The sequence below is a fragment of the Canis lupus genome, chromosome 28 (assembly GCF_003254725.2).
Source record: "Canis lupus dingo isolate Sandy chromosome 28, ASM325472v2, whole genome shotgun sequence".
NCBI classification, from domain to species: Eukaryota; Metazoa; Chordata; class Mammalia; order Carnivora; family Canidae; genus Canis; species Canis lupus.
Window position 1 is genome coordinate 7756671 of NC_064270.1, and position 19909 is coordinate 7776579.

The 19909-nt window shown below is 41.1% G+C and overlaps 1 protein-coding gene across 6 annotated transcripts in view; it reads right to left on the minus strand.

The window, feature by feature from the left end:
- The window catches only part of MYOF (myoferlin), a 142565-nt gene that overhangs the window by 73152 nt on the left and 49504 nt on the right, over nt 1–19909 (minus strand). For 4 of the 6 annotated variants that reach the window (XR_007406922.1, XM_025466545.3, XM_025466544.3 and 1 more), the window contains exons 6-17: nt 18117–18283; nt 17351–17479; nt 14920–14982; nt 14784–14834; nt 13246–13276; nt 12241–12356; nt 11464–11590; nt 10010–10113; nt 7847–7915; nt 7705–7748; nt 4123–4205; nt 2002–2040 (exon numbers count right to left, since the gene is read on the minus strand). Coding sequence is in view for 5 of the 6 variants with exons in the window: in XM_025466545.3 (XP_025322330.1) it covers nt 2002–2040; nt 4123–4205; nt 7705–7748; nt 7847–7915; nt 10010–10113; nt 11464–11590; nt 12241–12356; nt 13246–13276; nt 14784–14834; nt 14920–14982; nt 17351–17479; nt 18117–18283 (1023 nt within the window). In the remaining variant the exon portion in view is untranslated. The remainder of the gene's footprint in view (nt 1–2001; nt 2041–4122; nt 4206–7704; nt 7749–7846; nt 7916–10009; nt 10114–11463; nt 11591–12240; nt 12357–13245; nt 13277–14783; nt 14835–14919; nt 14983–17350; nt 17480–18116; nt 18284–19909) is intronic. The other 2 variants (XM_049103616.1, XM_049103615.1) reach the window with 1 other exon arrangement.

Consider the following 19909-nt stretch of genomic DNA (forward strand, 5'->3'; position numbering starts at 1 on the left):
GTAGGCGACCATATTTCACACCTGTTTGGAAATTTCTTGTGAAATGCAAATAAGAACCAAGAATTTTTCCAACAGAGATTTCTCTGGATTGTGCTACCATGTTATCAAATGATCAGGATGAAATAAATGACCGTTATATCTGGACATATGAATTGTTTTGGTTTTATCTGTTCTGCCATATGGAATATGTCAAAGTTGACTAATTTATTATTAATAAGCAGCATTAAGATTTTTCCTTGTGCTAGAATATATGTTGTAAGGAACTAGAGCAGAGATCCATAGTAAGAAAAAGAAGGTACTTCCAGAAGTTGAATCACAGAATGTTCAAGAAAGAAGGGACATTAAAACTCTTGCACCATAGTCATGCCACATTATGGATGGGCAAATTGAAGCCCACAGAAGTGACATGACTTGTCAAAGTTCCTTCAAGATGACAGATTAGGCCCAGATCTTGAGTTTCATAGTTTATACTTTCATAGTTCAGACAAGGGCACCTTCCAGTACATGACCCATCCCTCTCATCTAGTCCCACCTCATCCCCAGCCTGTACGCATGGGCGACTTATTAAGTTGTTTGTCATGAGTACTTGCTTTTCATTAAACATTTCCAGGGATGGAGACACACATTGTCAATTATGATCTACTGTATGTTATTGTGATATCAATAGCTTAATTCTTTTTGTCCAAGCAAATCTCTTTTCAAGTATTTTAAACACTTAGGCCTGTTGGTTATGCAGTAACATGGAGAGCCTTCCTTCTATGTGTCTGAGTCTTCCTTCTATGCTTCTCAGCACTGTCTCCCGGGAAAGCCAATAGTCTCACAAGCTAAGTCTCTTCCTTCCCCCAAATTTTCCTAACCCATTTTATGCACAATTGTTACATCAAACTTCCAATGAACAAAAATTCATTAGCTGGGTCATCAACCTTTTCCTCGGACCTGCTTTTCAAGCGGTATTTTCCAAACTTCATTCACCTCTCCAAAGCTCCTTTGCATCTTGGATTTCTATAAGGTATTATTTTATATTTTAATTTTTGAACTTTAAATAGCTGCTAATTTCTGACAACATTATAAATTCCTTTGGTAGGTGGGGAAGGATTCAAACATATTTTGATTCCCTAAACACCAAAGGCTAGTTCTAACATAGGGAGCTACCACATAAATATTATTATGAAAGAATGAAGTGTTACCAAATCTTCTAAGTTCATTATAAACCTAAGGACTACTTAATATTCATATAAAATCTGATGATAAGATAATAATAAGATCTATTTTTAAAAATGAATATGAATGGGGCATTGTGTCAGTAACACAAAGGCAGACAATAATGCTTTATATTTGCAAAGCTTTCTCACTTGCAATATCTCTTTCCCCTCACCACACAGCCCTGGGTAAATTAGCATGGCAGGGGTTTTCATGTTTACTTGAAAGAAGACAAACTTTTGTAAACTTCAGAGTCCTCATCTATTTGAGGAACCATAATAATAGAATTGTGATGGTCAAATGTGAGACCACTGAGCAAACTTGCAAAGGATGGCCAGTGCTGTACAAATCAAAAGACATGTTATGATCCCCCCATTTGGAAGATGAAAACCTTCAAGGTACAATCGTTCAGTGTCTTCCAACCTAGAGATCCATGTTCAAAGTAAGGAGCAGTTACTGCATATATTTTGAATAATTGATTTGGTGCCCCAAAACTCTACCTACTGAACATAAACAATAATAGCAGACAAGGTTATCTCTCACAATTCTTACAGTGACACCAAATAGGTTGGTATGCATCTAGGTGAGATGGTAGCAGAGCCTTTTAGCACACTTGCTTTAAGCTTAGCCATGCAGGACAACCATATAGCACAAGTACAAAAATTAATACGCTAGCAAAACTATTTTGAGACAGCAAAATGTCAAAAAAAAAAGGTTCTAAATGCAGTCAATTGAGACATTCTTAGTAAGACAAGAGTAAATAGGAAAATCTAGAAGATAGGAAAATTACAAAGCATAAACCTGTATATGACGCAGCCCCAGATCCCGAAGATGAGAGATCTATATAGTAAAAATATGACTGGTTAAACAAGAGAAACATGGGCATTATAACAGAGACAGTGAAAAAGTTATCAAATCCAATATGGTAAGTGGTTTAGCAACACTAGAAAAACCCCAAATTCAGACCCAAATGACATGACCCTTTTGTTATTTACACAAATCTCATCAGTTAAATGCAAAACAGCTCAAACCTTTGGGACAACTGGCAAAACCACCACCCATTAAATAACTCAAATCTCTCCAGCTCTAAGGCAGCAAGGCACCTGAGAAGAGGGAGCTTCTCACCACCAAAAGAGGCCTGGTGAAGTTACCAACATTCATATTTTTCATAAAATCTGCACTTGTTTTAGGTCTGACTTAATTGGGACCAAGGCCAGAAAATCCAAGTTAATTTAGTCTGAGGCTTTGCACATAAGGGCTTGTAGTTTATGGTACATTATTTGTTTCCCTTTTTTGGTGGTGATGGGGGGATGTCTGCTGCATTTTGTTATTTTGAGACTCTTATCAGACTGATTACAGGGCCTTCAGGGAGAGAAGGCCTCAGAGACAAGGTTGAAACCTGCATATAACAATTTCTGGTTTTAGTGCTCTGGATGTTACTGCTGTATCACTAAGAAAATTGCTTATACCAATATGTCTTGAATAATTACCTCCAAGTAATTATCAAATGACTTCTTGCCAATGATAGATGAATTTAACTCATTTTGGCCCTCCCCACCCACATGGTTTTGGTATGATTTTTTAATTACTCTATTTTTTACCATTATGATTTAATCTAGCCTTTCTGTCTTGATTCCTCACTTGATAAGAAGAGGCTACCAGCAGGCCTACTCTCTCTTCTCTTCCATTCCTTCCTCCACTTCTAACCTCTATGTTTTGTACTTTTACATTGCGATGGGCAATAGCATTTATATTCTGTTCAGAGCTTTGGCTCTAGGGTAAAAGAAAAAAAATTTAAAAATCCATTACAAGTGCTAACAGTATAGCAGCCATATAAATACTGTCTCTGCAGAGGAAAGGAAAAAGTTGTGACTACATTTCTTTTGCTACAGATCCAGTCATATGTTCCCCTTTGCCACTTAGCAGAGGATGTGCAGATGGGATCTTTTTTAGTTTTTAACATTTGTTTAGAATAATGGCCACATGGGACTTTATATCTGAATTATGCCATTCTGTTCAGTATTTTGTTTTTCTTGGAATTTCTAGTTGCCTTTTTTTTCTTCTTAAGAGAAGAAATTTCTATTTTTTTCATTATATCCCTAAAATCTTTCAGATTCTTATTCATGCTATATTGCTTGAATTAATATATTTTTTAAAAACCTATAAAGTTCCCTCTTAAAATGAGGATGAGATGAACCTTGAGTTTCTCAAGACAATATTTGGTCTCAAATTTTCTCATATAACTTATTCAATATGTTTAATATATTGGCAATTAAAAGAATTTTTGTTATATTTGTTTTGGTAACAAAAAATCAGCTGCTGATATCATAGATATGTTAATATTACATTTTTTCCTCTTATAATCTTCAATTTTCTTCTTCATTTCTTATTATAATTTCTGGAATATGCACAGAATCCTAATGCCAAGTATAAGCAAGCAGTAGTTCTCAGTATGGAGAACAACGAAAAGTGTGTTTGTTATCGATGCTTGTTAACATGAAAACAAAATGCACATTATCTTCAGGAGTGGAGTTTATATGGCTCATTGCTACTTGACATCCTTGTTCCTGCTAAAGAAGTCAGTGGAGAAGGAAGTATTATTTTATATTTGAGTGGACTGTTGTCAATGCCAATCTAAAAAAAAATAGGGTGCTAGCCCTCTGTACTGACACTCAAAAATTTATAAAATAGCTACTGGGAAGAATTTTTGGATGAGAGCAAGAATATAAAGTCTTCAAACTGTTAGTTGCCTCAATTATTAACTACTAATTAACTGTTCTGGTCATCACCAAAACATCATCAAAATAGTTCACTAGGCTCATCACATTTGGCTTTTAAGAAACCAAGTCCAGGTGGCTACTCCAGTTCATTCTGCTTCAAAAATTCTGCACTGTCTTGTTTCAGCTCTGCTGAGTGACTTACCTTCCACTTCCCCACCAGAGGCAGCAATTTTAGAGAGGTGTAGATATGTTGTTCCAACAACATCATTTTTAGTAAGACGGTCCCTGTGTAAAAGAACAGGTTAAGGCTTCTACCTATAAATAAATAGCTTCCCTTCAACAATAATAAGGTTGAGTTGGAAAAGTCCCTAGACCTCAGAAATCATCCTTGCCAGTGGGACTCGAGGTTTTTACTGTACTTTAAAAATCACCTGGAAACCCCACCTCTCCTCTCCTGTTCATACTTTTTATTTAATAAAGGCAGGAGTGGAGAACAAGAATCTGCATTTACACAATCTGCATTATCCTAACTGATTTGGACAGATGATCCTCCAACCACCCATTGAGAAACATTAATCAGACAACTCATTTCAACTATGGAAACTATGGTTTGTACACAGAGGCCAAGGAATTTGCTTATAGCCACTCAATACCATTGCCAAAAAATGAATAAGCCAATTATAGGGACATTATATAATGAGTGAAATATAATCACATTACATAGGATAAGTGCACTATCTGATTTTATCATGTTCACACTAATTACTCTGATTTAATGACTACAATGGGCTATATATATATATATATTTTCTCCTCTAGAGTGAGAAAAATTCCTTTCCAATTCAATTCAAATATTAATTGAGCACCTACTGTATAACATGCAGGGCAGCAGAGGGCATTGCTTACCTAGAACCTAAATCTTACCTGCATGGTAGGAACAAGTATTCCCACTAAAACTCAATGAATTTTTCCATGGATATCACAGAGAGTTTGCAAGCCTAACTCATGAAGTGATCTCTGGCTGGACAAACAGTAGGTGTAAAAAACAAGGTTCCTATTTTTTTTTAAAGATTTTATTTGTTTGAGAGAGAGCGAGAGAGAGAGAACACGAGTTGAGGGGAAAGGCAGAGGGAGAGGGAGAAGTAGGCCCCATGCTGAGCAGGGAGTCTGACTCGGGGCTCGATTCCAGGACCCCAGGATCATGACCTGAGCCAAAGACAGATGCTTAACTGACTGAGCCATCCAGGTACCCCATAAGATTTCTATTAATAGCATCTCTCTGCTTAATGCATCCTCTTCTTTATTCAAAATAGTGGTATATCCGCTCTGAATCTAAGACCCCACGGGAAAGAAGAAAGGTTAAGTATTTGGGAGAAAGATTATGCTACTGTGTAATACTATTATACTGTATTATAGTAATATCACATGTTACATATAATATTATACATTGTATAGTACAATAGTATTAGGCTATAGAAAGACTAATGAAACAGTTTGCATGAGAAAAAAATATTTAAGGATATTAAGCACATGCACAAGTCTTAAACCTTCTCTGTTCATCCAAAAGGATCTAGACTACATTTAAAGAATTCTTAGCTTCTCAGTTATGCAAATACCCACAGGATATGTAACCTAAGATTTGGACCCAAGGATTCCTTAAACAGGGCCTCCCTGTGCATCCTAGTCTACACTATTCTTTGGAGAGGGCACACTAGGTCAGAAAGGAACCACATTTGTAGTGGTCACAGGCAACTCTAGGAAGGCTCAATCCACAATCAAAGCTGGTAAGCCAGAGTAGTCACCTGTGATATATAGGCCCATATCCACATTCCTGAGGTCTCTTGAGGCCCACAGAACACTTTCACAATGTTGTCTGAGGGTCTCAAGTACTTCAATCAAGCTTACACTCACTGGAAGGGGTTTTTTGTCCTCTCGACTCCTCCATGACCCTCAATAAATGGTGATGTCATCATCGAACAAAATGAGACTTACTATCCTCCTCCCAAAGTGCCCTGTTGTCATAGTACCAAGAGGGTGCTAACACAAAAGCCAAATACATTCTGCCAAAGGAAAAATCCTGGAGTCAGCTAGACAGGATGGGGTCCCAACTCAGTCTCTAACCATCAGAGTGACAGTGAGCCATGCATCTGGCCTCTCTGAGCCTTAGTGTCTTCATCTGTAAAAGGAACTAATAATCATCTCTAACCCATGGCATTACTCTAAAGACTAGTGGGATACTGTAGTTAAGGCACAAGGCACAGCACTTCTTCATACTCAAAAAAAAAAAAAAAAAAAAAATGGTAGCTAACTCCAGAATAAACACTAATGATGAGGATGAGGACAGTATTTGCCATTTTCACTCTCAAGGAGTTAAGGACTGCTAACTGAATGCTTCATCCAATTAGAACATTACATTAAGAATGGCCTTATGGGGATCCCTGGGTGGCGTAGCGGTTTGGCGCCTGCCTTTGGCCCAGGGCACGATCCTGGGGACCCGGGATCGAATCCCACGTCGGGCTCCCGGTGCATGGAGCCTGCTTCTCCCTCTGCCTATGTCTCTGCCTCTCTCTCTCTCTCTCTCTGTAACTATCATAAATAAATAAAAAAAAAATTAAAAAAAAAAAAAAAAAAAAAAGAATGGCCTTATGGGGATCCCTGGGTGGCGTAGCGGTTTGGCGCCTGCCTTTGGCCCAGGGCACGATCCTGGGACCCGGGATCGAATCCCACGTCGGGCTCCCGGTGCATGGAGGCTGCTTCTCCCTCTGCCTGTGTCTCTGCCTCTCTCTCTCTCTCTCTCTGTGGGACTATCATAAATAAAAATTAAAAAAAAAAAAAAAGAATGGCCTTATGATGGCCATCCTTGCTAGGAGGATGGTCTAGTCAAAATTTCATCAGAACTTTTCAATGAATTTTCTTCTCATTCAATCAGATAGGTAGCTTTGTCCATTTTCCTTTCTAACCATAAGAAAATAGCTGTTGGAACATTTTGGTGATTCTTCTCAAGAAATGGTTTGTTTACTCCATTTCAGAAGTCTATTTTGGATAGCCTAAATGCTATTTAAATCCTTGATTTCAAAAAATAAAAAATAAATAAATAAAATAAATCCTTGATTTCAGGACACCTGGGTGGCTCAGCGGTTGAGAGTCTGCCTTCAGGGATGCCTGGGTGGCTCAGCAGTTGAGCATCTGCCTTTGGCTCAGGTTGTGACCTGGGGTCCTGGGATCGAGTCCCATGTCGTGCTCCCTGCATGGAGCCTGCTTCTCCCTCCGCCTGTGTCTCTGCCTCTCTGTGTGTGTGTGTGTGTCTCTCATGAATAAATAAATAAAATCTTAAAAAAAAAAAAAAAGCGTCTGCCTTCAGCTCAGGGCTTGATCCTGGGATCCGGGATCAAGTCCCACATCGGGCTTCCTGCGAGGAGCTTGCTTCTCCCTCTGCCTGTGTCTCTGCCTCTCTCTGTGTGTGTCTCTCATGAATAAATAAATAAATCTTTTTTAAAAATCCTTGATTTCTTATCTTGCGGGATTTTTCAGATTATTTTTCCCTTCCCTTGTTTACAAGCAATTGAACCAAGATACATGAAGGTTTTCTGCAACAATACCATTATTAATTTTTTTAAAAGAAAACACCCAATTCCAGGAGCAATTTATCACCTCCCCCTGTGACTATGCCAAAGAAGAAAAAAGGAGCAAACTGAAAAGTAAGAGACCATCTAGAGTAGTGTTCCCCAAAATCCAAACACTCAATTCTTTAAGTTTGAATTAATAAGTTTATTTTTTAACTTACCAGTCATATATTGTTAGTTTTATTTTTTCACACATTGAAGGAAACTGTTAAAAGGAAACAGAAAAAAATAGTTATTTCTCAACTTATTCAGCAACTATTAAATTAAGTAGTCTTACTTTTTATTGAAGAAAAAAAGTCAAACCTTGATCTGAAGATTAACGACTTGGTTCCACTCAGGATTTGCATTTTTCTCAATTATATTTGTGCAAACCTGTAAAATCATCAAAACACAACTATAGGTATTCAAGATTCTAATTTCCATAAGTTCACAACATATGCATCCTAGATTATGACTTTAATAGTTTACTTACTAGATATATACTTAGTAGCCTGGTTCAAGTTTATTTCTCTATTTGGTAAATGTAACATGGGTTTAATATTAATCTTTGCTCCTTCCATGCACTAAAAGTTAGTTTTCAACTGCCAGATTGCTAACATTGGATTAGTGTAATGATGCCGGTGTTAATATTTATTGAGCACTTATTACATACTGTCTAGTAAGCACTTCTTCATTAATGTGTGCACACAGATGGTTAGATCCTGCCCACTAGCCCCTCTCCCTGCTCCCCAAACCAGCTCCTGTCAAAACAGGAAAAATCAAATCAGCCATATCTCTCTCCCCCTCACGTGCCTCTGCGAGTAAGTCCTGACACCCCTGTTTCATGCAGAGACTGATCTCCCCCTGGACACCTCTTGTTGGCTCCTGTCTGATGCATGGTCCTCTCCTGCCTCCTTACTTTCATGATAACCCCTGCGTAGCAGTCTCAGTGAGCTCTCCGAGCACGCTTAGAATGAAGTCCAGACCCTACTCTGGCTGATAAAACCCTGCCTACCTATCTTCCCCCACCCCAAATCTCTCTGACTTCATCTTGTAGCTCCCCCTGGCTTGTGGCACTACAGCCTCAAGGGGATTCTTTCACTGCAGATGTGTCTTCTCCTTGGGCTCTTCTCTTTGCCTGGAAGCCCCCGTCCCCAGATCTTACACCATCCAGGCCTCTGCTCAAATGTTACTTCCTCAAAGGTGTCCCATCTGATAACCTAACGAAAACCCATCTCTCCAACCCCCTGTACAAATCACTTCTTGTACCCCACTCTGTTTTCTTCATAGTAATGGGCACTACCTAAGATCATTAAACTACTTGTTAACTTATTTATTGTTATGCCTTCTACTACAAAGGAAGCTCCATGAAAGCCATGACTGTCTTGCAAACTTCTCTATCCTCAGCATATGGAACAGTATTGATATTTAGTAGGCTCACAAAATTACTTCTCTAATTAATTAACCATTATCAACAATCCTATGAGATTATTATTATCTTATTTTATAGTTAAGAAAATTGACACTGAGAGGTTACGGAAATTGCCTTACCCACCTCTGGAGTGGGTTAAAGTCTGAATTTATTTATTTTATTTTATTTTTTTAAGATTTATTTATTTATTCATGAGAGACACAGGCAGAGGGAGAAACAGGCTCTTTGCAGGGAGCCTGATGTGGGACTCGATCCTGGATCCTGGGATCATGACGTGAGCCACAGGCAGGTACTCAACCGCTGAGCCACCCAGGCGTCCCTAAAGTCTGAATGTAAATTTCACTCTAGGGCTTTTCACCGCCTCCCCCACCACTGATTCTCCTAGGAAGTAACACCTGGTCCATAAGTGTATGGTTTCCCAAATCTCGCTTTCATAAGTAACTGGTTCAACTACATAAAAGATGCTAGTTCTTTGTGCCTACAGCTGTCCATGGTGCATTGTTATTCTATTACAGAATCCCAGTCTTCCATCTTTGACCATCTTTGTAGGTAAAAGTGGTGGTTACAGATGTGTCTACAACCAAGAGTCCCCTGGCTCTTCCCAGCAGAATGAGATGGAGCTCCCCTGACTGCTCTCCAGTTTCAGCAGCTCACTGGGGTCTGGAAAGTGAGAAACATGATAGGAGTGGGCAGCTGGACATTAGGGGAGCCATATTCTACATTTACCAGGAATCATTGGTGCCAGTGAGGGAGCTTGCCTTAGATTAAGAAAATGCTTGGACTTGAGAAGTAATCCAAATAATTCAGTGATAGTTTTCATGTTCTATTCTTTCTGAAGATTGAATTTTTCTAACTTGAATCTGCATACTTTCTGCTCCAAAATAAACTTGTGGAGAAGTCTGCATGTTCTGACTCAGATAATCTCCATTCCTGCAGACTTCCCAGACCATCAGGGGGCTGCTTTAACAAAGAGTAAACAGAAATTCACTCCAAGGAAAGCATGATGCTTTAAATATTTATTTCTAGAGGTGTCTGCATTTAGATCACATACAAACCTTTTTTCCAGCAAAGGAAACTTCTACAAAAGGATCCACTAGGTTTTTTTTATCTGCATTGCCTCCAAATATTTCCTTTACTGTCTGTGAGAAGGCATCATCCACTGGAAAGCAATACGTTACACAGCAAAAATTAAATTTGAGTTTCTTAAAAGGATAGAAATCACTCAGCAAAATTAAAATTTTTCTCCTATCCATGAAGACAGTTTCAACAAGAATTGTTCTCAAAAGTGGCATGCGCTAATAGCATTATAACTGCAGAAATCTTGTCTTAGCTGAGAAAGAAATGTGTTCTCCCCAAAAAGTCAAAAACGAAACAAAACACCAAAAAAAGTAAAAAATAAAATGAAACAAAACAAAAGCATCTTGAAAAATATGCCAATAAATTATTATATTGAAAATCAGTCATTTGTTGAGGGAAAAAGTAGAATAAAGTCCATCTAGATAGGATAAGAGGCCATTCAAAAACTCAACCTGGCTTCAACTTGGAAAAGGTGCTTTAGGTCAAAATGACATAAGCCTAGTTCAATTTTTTTCAGAGAAATTCAAGGAGCTTTGGCATAATCACAAATAACATAACCATAAATAACACATTTAAGCAACTATAAACAGCATCTCTCTCTCTCTCTCTCTCTCTCTGTTTTAACAAACTCAGAAGCAAATGAGGATCCATTACACTGGTTTGCCAAGGCAGTATAATGTGAGGTTTAACTTATTTACTTCATTTAGGATATTTCTAAGGAGAGATGAGAGAAGCACTATAGGGTGTTAAACAAGTGAGGGCGGGTTCCCAGAGAAAGTAGCAAATCCTGAAGAGACCCATGGCCTATATACAAACTACTGCCACCTGGAGACTTGGAGAGGGGTCCCATGTCCCAGGACCCAGCAGAAAGCACACAGGCTAGGCAGGGCAAAAGGATGCTGGGTCCTTGGCAAGTACACAGGAGTTCTGGACTAGTCTCTATGAGTAAAATCACAGTAAGTGATTCTCTTAAATGCACCCACCTCTTATTATACGTACCCCATAACATCATATTGACAAATTACTAGTTATTGGCACGTAGCAACCCTTTGCTCAGCCATTTTTAATAATTCAATAACAAACACACTTATTTGTTTCAAAAATTTCATATTTTCCTTCGGATGAAAGGAGCTGGAAGTGCTGCCTGCTGGCCTCTCTTCAGTATCCTCTAGAGTAAGGAGAAGCTGTAGAATACTGAGAAGAGGAGAGATGAGCGGGATGGGCCAAACGCTTAAGGAAAATGGATCAGTGACCAACTGGCTGCCCCATCAATCTGCTCAGGTAGCTTTCATGGGGCCAGAAATGGGGTCAGAATGAATGAAAAGAAGTCCATGAAGAAAAACATGACCAATCACTATTCAGAGTATGGTGTTAACGCACGTGACCATGCAAATAAATGGTCACCCTAGGGTAGGATTAAGTCCATACGTACTCTGGGGGATGTCCTCTGCTCGGTAGATTTTAAGCAAGAAGGTCACCCACCGGAGGGCGATGCCAGCAGGGAGTAACAAATTACTCTCCACGTCATCACTGTCATTATCACGATCTCGCTTCTCAGCCTATTGGGGAGACATGATTACAAATGAGACAAGTAGAAAAACAGTGCTTGTAAGAAGCCAGACTGATGCTTGTAAGATGAAACCGACTGGGACTATTTCCATTAGGATTTCCTGTGTTTCAGGCTTAAGAGTTCAGCCACAAATTCGATCTCAAAATTGGTCTGCAAAGTCAAAGCTCATATGTTTCTTCAATTGCAACAACACAAGAAAATAATGTGACCTTTTGTAATTTTATGAGCACTAAATAGGAGAGAAGGAGAGAAACAGTTCCTGAAGTTTTTCCTGTTTCTCTTCGGCACTTCCTTCGTCCAGCCCCCTAGAAGGACAACTGTCCCTTTAGGTAGCAATGCCTGATTCTGCATGGGAGCCACACTCTGTAGGCTAAATGATGCAAGAGAGCCTTGGAAACACACATATTTTTACTGAATGAAAAACCCATACATGGACACCAGGAAGGAGTCCAAGTGAGCTAGAAGAATAGTTCTATATGAAGGAAAGAATAGTTTCCAAAATATAGGAAGAGTTGAAAGGTTGGAGTTACTGATTGGAAGCTGTGCTGCTTTTCACAACTACTGACACACCCACTTGCTTAATTCTTGGTCCCCATTTTTGGTGAAAAAATGTAAAGAGTAGAGAACATAGGGGCTTACAGGAGGCTCATCTCCAGTTCCCAGGATGAACATGCTGACTTTCATGTAACCTTTAGCACCTGAGCTGGCATCTTCAGGGTCATTGAGAAGAAGCCATTTTCTCATGACAGCGTGACCTAAAATAAAGAAGGATTAAAAAGACAGGGACCCTCTAAAGATAAGCTGACACCTTTGTGATTTCATCTGCTGTAAGATAAACAATCATTTCCTCTGAAGTATCATAATGACACCAAGTTTGCCAGAGGAGTCTCTATATTAATGTCCTCCATGCTGGGCAGCCCAGGTGGCTCAGTGGTTTAGCGCCACCTTCAGTCTAGGGTGTGATCCTGGAGACCTGGAATGGAGTCCCATGGCGGGCTCCCTGCATAGAGCCTGCTTCTCCCTCTGCCTCTCTCTCTCTCTCTCTCTCTCTCTGTCTCTGTCTCTCATGAATAAATAAATAAAATTAAAAAAAAATGTCCTCTGTGCTTTGGACTGACCAGCCCCCAGCCCCAATCCTGCCCTGGTATCACTCAAACAAGGATCTCTAAGGTCTATTAATTAGTTCTCTAATTCGATTTTGGTAAGATCAAAATACCATCACAAAACAGAGAACTTACATACTTGTGAATGTTAGGATAATTGCCATCAGATTGAAAAAGATATCCTTATTAAGCTATTCCTTAATTCATTCATTCCCACTAAGTATCCTTCTCCCTCTTCAATTAAGAAAAAGACATTTTTGGGCAGCCTGGGTGGCTCAACGGTTTAGCGCCGCCTTCAGCCCAGGGTGTGATCCTGGAGACCTGGGATCGAGTCCCACGTCGGGCTCCCTGCATGGAGCCTGCTTCTCCCTCTGCCTGTGTCTCTGCCTCTCTCTCTCTCTGTCCATCTCTCATGAATAAATAAATAAAGTCTTAAAAAAAAAAAAAGAAAAGAGATACTTTTTAAATTCCTTTGTTGATCCCTCAGATTTTCTTGATTCCCAGAATCTTCAAGTTCATAGAGAGAAAGAATATTACTTACCCGGTTCATCATAAATGAATCCAACATCAATCTGGGAAAAGATAATTTAAAATAGCTCAAATCGACTTTAAAATCAGTTTAGTTACTTCAAAGAAACCATTATTATTATATTTAAATATAAGGCTCTTGACAACTTCAATTTCTATACCCACCATTTGCTTCGACGTGGATAGAACTGGAGGGTATTATGCTGAGTTAAGTAAGTTAATCGGAGAAGGACAAACATTATATGGTCTTACTCATTTGGTGAATATAAAAAATAGTGAAAGGGAATAAAGGGGAAAGGAGAGAAAATGAGTGGGAAATATCAGAGAGGGTGACAGAATATGAGAGACCCCTAACTCTGGGAAACGAACACGGGGTGTGAAAGGGGAGGTGGGTGGGTGGTTGGGGTGACTGGGTGACAGGCACTGAGGGGGGCACTTGACAGGATGAGCACTGGGTATTATGCTATATGTTGGCAAATCGAACTCCAATAAAAAAATATAGAAAAAAAAAAGAAGTCAATTTCTTCGAGAACAACACTTCCATCTTACCCTCTTTGTATCCCAATGCCTTGTCTGATGTGTGGAACACAGAAGACCCTCAACCAATCATTTTGAATGAAAGAACTAACTAGTCTTGGAGCTGGACGGGACCATGAAAGTAGGATGACCAGTGTTTCCCGGTTTGCTTGGAACTTTTCCCCAAGCACAGAAAGTCTCACATTCTGTAAAATCCTTCAGTCCCAGACAGACTTGGACTTTGGGCACCCTATGTGAAGTCACCTGGTCCAATTTCCTGTCCAATATTCCTCTTTCTTCTCCTCCAGCTAATGCTAATTAATTAATGTTAGCATTAATATAACCATCAATTGGGCACTTCAATGTGCCAAGCACTCTACTAGATGTTTTATATATTCTATCCCACTTAGTATTCACAATGAGTCCATTTTAAAGAGGAAACTAAGGATCAGTTGGTATGTGGCTAGTTGGTAGCCACAGGGTATGAACACATGTATGCCTGACCCAGATCATTCTCTAGGACCTCTAATGCTTGGAGCTCCTTCTTTTGAGAGGCAGCCCATTCCACATAGAATTGCTGAGAAGCACCACAAAGTATTTGTCTTTGATTCCAAATGAGTTACTTGGAAAAGCACCCTGATACTCTTTCCTGTTTTGGTTTGCTTTTCCGATTCCACATTTACAATAATTGGCTTTGGAGATGGAACCCTGGGGCCACTGTTAAGTGGAGCTAGTTTACGGGCTTCCTGCCACTGTCAAGCACCCCCTCCCTCTGTAGCACTGCATTGGAACTCTAGGAGGGCCCTGATGTGGCATCTTCCAGGCATTTGGTTTAAGGCATAGTAAGTGCTGTACTTTAGAAGTTGACTAGACCCAGGCCAAGAACACTCTGACAAACATGGCCCATAGTGTGAATCCCTTACACGTAACTTTAATATGTCATCAAGGTGGACAGCCTGATACCTGGCCAGGAACCTGATTCCTCACTATGAAAATGCCTGTCTAAGTTGAACGAAACAGACTGTTGTAACCCACCTTAAATTCCCCCATCAGACAATCTGCCCGCAAAGAATGGGAATTATAAACCTGGAAGAAAGAAGAGCCATGAGAAGCTTATTGGCTTTATCTGGCAGTTAGAAAACATGACCTTTCTATTCCAAAGCCCCCTTACCCGAATGCTGATGATCTCATCCATCAGTTCAGAAGGGGTTATGTGGACATTGTAGAAAAATAACTGTCAAAACAGAAGAGAAAAATGTTTGAATGTTAACAGGGGTGGACTCAGGTTTAGTGTGATCTAATGCTAGAACCCTCCTAAAAAATATAAAACATAATCCCAAAAGTAGGTTTGACCATGAGCCTTCGAAAAGGCCTTGAGGTTTAAGCTTCATGAGCTTCTTGGCAAACTCACTTTTGTATGTTGGAAAAAAAGAATATGTAACAATTATAGTGTTTATGTAATGAAATTGAATTGTCCATTGGGGGCCAAAAATACGATAGCTAACTGATATGTAGATCTAAGGTTACTTCATGCTGCAAGTCTCACTAAAATGGATGCTTGGGGTTTGCATGACCTGGAAAATTGAGTTAAATTCCCTACAATTGTCCTAAAAAAAGTTCTTTTTAGTTTTAGTTTTTTTTAATCTAGGATCCACTCAAGGATTACATTTGGTTGTTGTATCTCTTTAGTTTTCTTCTTCTTCTTCTTCTTCTTCTTCTTCTTCTTCTTCTTCTTCTTCTTCGTCTTCTTCTTCTTCTTCTTCTTTTTAATTTTAGAGGGAGAGAGAGAGAGCATGAGCAGGGGGAGAGTACAGGGGAAGGAGAGGAAGAGGGAAAGAATCCCAAGCTGACTGTGCTAAGTGTGGAGTCTGACCTCATATGCAGGGCTCCATCTCACGACCCTGAGCTCATGACCTGAGCTGAAACCGAGAGTTGGACGCTTAACCGACTGAGCCACCCAAGCACTCCAGCTTTAGTTTCCTTTTATACAGCAAACTATTATTGTTATTTATTTATCCTGCCTATTTTTGTTATTTATTTATCTATCAAGATCAGTTGTCTTATAGAATATTCCACAATCCAGACTGGCGTAAATATTTCCTCACTATTAGATTCAAATTGGCTATTTGACAAGAAATGACATGGGTGATATTGGTCCTTCCACTATATCACATCAGGACACACACATCAGTTTGTGCCATTATTGGTGATAACAAGTTTAGTCACTTGGTTAAGAAGATGTAGGTAAACTAGGGATTTTGTAGTAAATTCTTTTATTAATTCCTGAATTGGTCTGCTTAGAGTCTCTGGTATTTGATTCAGAGATCTAATCTCAAAAAAATTCATTATTATGGGAAAATTTTAAGGTGGAGATTCTTGCCAAGCTCCTCAGAATGCAGCTGAGTAAATGTTCATCCTGCATTATAAATGCAAATCACCCAGAAGCTTGTCCTCCCTGCAAGTCCTCCCTGGCGAACCTCTCTCAGGCTCTCCAGAAGTCCACTTCAAGTGCTACCCCCTTCACCACCTCAGCACACACCTGCATCATATGTCTGCTTTGACACTACTTCACTGCGTGTTGTTGTCTCCAATTCCTCCAAGGTGGAAAAGTGACAAGTGAAAAGAAGACGGGCCTTCTGTGAAGGTAGGGCCACCTTGAACAAAGGGGGAGAAACTGGAACCCCAGACAGAAGAAACAGGTTCCTTGTATGCACAGTGGTGGGAAAAAAACAAAAGCCGGAGCCAGCCTGGGATCGGAAAGCTGCAGGGAACCCAGAGGGAGGATGAGAGGAAACCACAGTAGGATAGGCCTGGGCTCAGACAACAGGGCCTGGGACTCAAGCCTGAGGAATCTCAGAAATGCATCTCCTCAGCAGAGCAGGGCTGGGTTCAGAGGACTCCCCAAACATCATGTTTCTCACAGCCCTGCTCTGCAAGTTTTGTGGTACCTAAGATAACTGCCAAGGTATTCAGCATTTCTGAGGAGTGTTATGGAAAATGTCAGCAGGACTGTATTCTCGGTGTGGGAGGGAAAAGAAGACCCTTTTGGTTCCTAATTGCTTTCCTTTTACATATATTATTTTTATAGCCAGATAGGTGTTGACACCTTTAAAAAGTCAACCATTGTCGTCCATGTGAAATATGTGACAATCTGCTTTAGAGCTGTGACTGAAACTTAGCATTGTTTTCTTTCATGAGGGTCCAGCATGAACTGGTCTTAATTATGAAAATGTGGCGATGCTTTTTTTTTTTTTTTTTTGAGTAGCAAAGCGATCACAGAACTTCCTTAACCATCCCTCAGAGACGTCCTGCTGCTTAGAAAGAGCAAAGGCAGATGTAAGTGACTTCCTGTGGTCCCTCATTAGGGGTGCAAGGATCCGACAGGACAGGTGCCAAGCGGGCAGCTCTGAGACCAGGCCATTTGATTTTGAGACCCAGTGGCTCTTAGAATGCTGAATGCTGGAACTTTGCATTGTCTTTGCCAGATGTCTGCACACGAGTCCCCCTCCAATGTGGAACGAGGAAGGGGAAGGTGGAAGGCAGGAAGATGTGTGTAAATAGAACAGACTCACTAAGCAGAAACATGTGCTACGCCCATTTACCTCATCATAAAATGGGTTGTTCCCTCTCTTGATCCTTGTTCTGTGTGTCTGGCCACAGACATGGACCTTGACCACAGGCTTGATGTTGTTGCCACTTAACTGACGGCCCTCAATCACTCGGACGCGGATCTGCAAGCACAGAAGGGGTGTTGTTACTGATCCTTCCCCAGCACCAGGTGAGAGAATCCTCAGGTGCCATGTCAGCCTGTCTGCCTGTGAGGATCACCGACGCCAGGCCCGGGGCAGGTGCGCACAGCCGGGGTAGCCCCCCTGCTCATTCCCAAGGTGGAAGTGGGGCTGGGTTGGAGAAACCTAGAGGAGTAGTGGGGTTGAAACAGTCCAGGGCTGGCCAGGGAAAGGGTGCAGTAGGGGGTGGGAGGGAGGTGCCCGCTGCTCTGACCCCAGCCTCCCACCTGGTCTGCTTGAGCCTGGGATGTACTAAATCACTCCACAGCTGTCTGCCAAGGAAGTGCCCAGAACTAGGAAGATGCACTACTGTGCCTCTATTCTTTCCTACCACCAATGGGAAGGAGGGGTATAGTTTTGTTTCTCTGAAGAGTCTCATCAGGCTTGACTCCATCTACTCCTGCATGCAACAGAGAGATGGACAGCATTTCTTCTTGGGTTTATGCTCTGACGTCCCTTTTTGCTAGGTGGGCAGCTGCCCTTAGCAACAGGTCCTTCCCAGCAACAGTGCAATTGCCAGAAGCTGGACAATATTGTGGTAGCATAAAAACATGGGGCCCGCTTCCAGGGCTGTTCGCACCTGGAAGTCCTGAGGCTTGTTGGACAGCATCCGCCGGTTCTTCTTTGCTTTCGTGAGCCTCCGGGCAAGGTGAGCCTCCGACACGATCCCACCTGACCCCCTGGGCCCAGGGCCCGTGACTGTGCCATCCAACCTGTCTTCATCACCTCCATCTTCCTCTTCTTCTCCTGAAACACCAACAAGAGATCCGGTCAGAGATGGCCCTCATCCTATAAATGTCTGAATGCAGGTTTCCTGAAAACAGAATTCTCAGTGTTCAGGAGTGGTGAAGGAGCTGCTCCACTTGGGATGTGCTGCGACTCAGATACAGTTTCTTTAGGAAAATGTGTTCACGGGTGCATCGGGTGCTCACTCAGGCTGTATTCAAAGTGACCAAGAGAACTCCAGAGATGAAGGGGAGAGCAAGAGGAGAAGAGTCAGTTGGACCCCACCAGAAATCACCTGGTTCTGATCTGGGGACCCAGCCTGAGGTCAAGGGGCCTTTCTGTGGTTAGGAGAGAGAGAGGAGACAATCCCAGGGGACACTGGAGCTTGGCAGAGGAGACTTTGACTCCACCATCCCCAGTGCTAGTCTTTTCTCTAGAGATGAACTCATGAGGGTGCTGCATTGCCTCCTTTCTACTTGAGCCTCCAGGTTCCTAAATGCCCTCTCCACCCTCGTGGCAGATGAGAAACACACCTCCGGTTTCCTTGCCAACAGACCAATGTGGTCTCATGCTTTCCCTTTGCCCACCTTTTCTGTCACTTCCACATGCATCTATCTCCTCATTTATCTTCCTAACTTCCCTTCATATTCAGGGGGGGAAGGTATTTCCTGATTGATAGAGTGAAGCCCCTTCCAATACTTGAGAGCCTACTTCCTTCTGATTCTTTGGAAACACCCCCAAGTGTCCCACCTGTCCCCCAGGGTACCTCCAGTCGACTCTTCCCTATAGGACCTTCCCTCTTCACATAGGCACAGCTCTTTCTCTCCTTAAAAAACAAAACTCAATGCTGTCTACTCCGTCTCTCCTTTCTTTTATTCACAAACTCTTTTAAACTCACTGACCAACTTCAGCTTTTCTTATCTTAATAGACAAAAAGTGACCAAAAAGTGATGACCTCCTGGTAATCTGTACAATATAATTTAAGGAATTTACTTCGTCCAAAAAAATAACAGCATTCTCACTCTCTACCTTTGGATTCTGAAACCCCCTCCTTTACAATGCAAAATCATGTAAGAGATTGAATTTCCATGCAGACACATTTGTCAGTCACTTACATTATAGTATGAATTAGTTCAATCAGACTGCCGTGTAGCACCGCTCTTAAAGCTTGGGCTCTGGAGTTATGTGGCCTGGGTTCAAATTCCAGTTTTAAGTTGTGTGAGTCTGAGTAAGTTTCTTAATTTCTGTTTCAGATTTCTCATATGTAAGAAGGTGGGAATAATAGTATTTGCCACAGGGTTATTGTAAAGATAAAATTAATTTTTATGCAAGCCTTCAACATGGTGCCTGGCACACAGCAACACTCAATATATTAGTCTTTTAAAAAAAAAAAAAACTTTTGTTGAGGAATCAGTTTTGGTGGGAGTGCAGAACACAAGAACACTTCCCAGAGAGCAGTCATGAGGTAGAGGTAGGGGCTGGAGAAGTCAGTGGGCAGCACGGGGAAAGGGGACACAGAATGAGGAAGGTGCAACCACAAGGAGCCCAGACCCATGACCGTGTATTGCTTCAGAGTTCAGCCCAGAATGAATCCTCCCTTCATCACCTCTTTTACACTCAGCCTCTCCAGCTACTTCTATCCGCAGA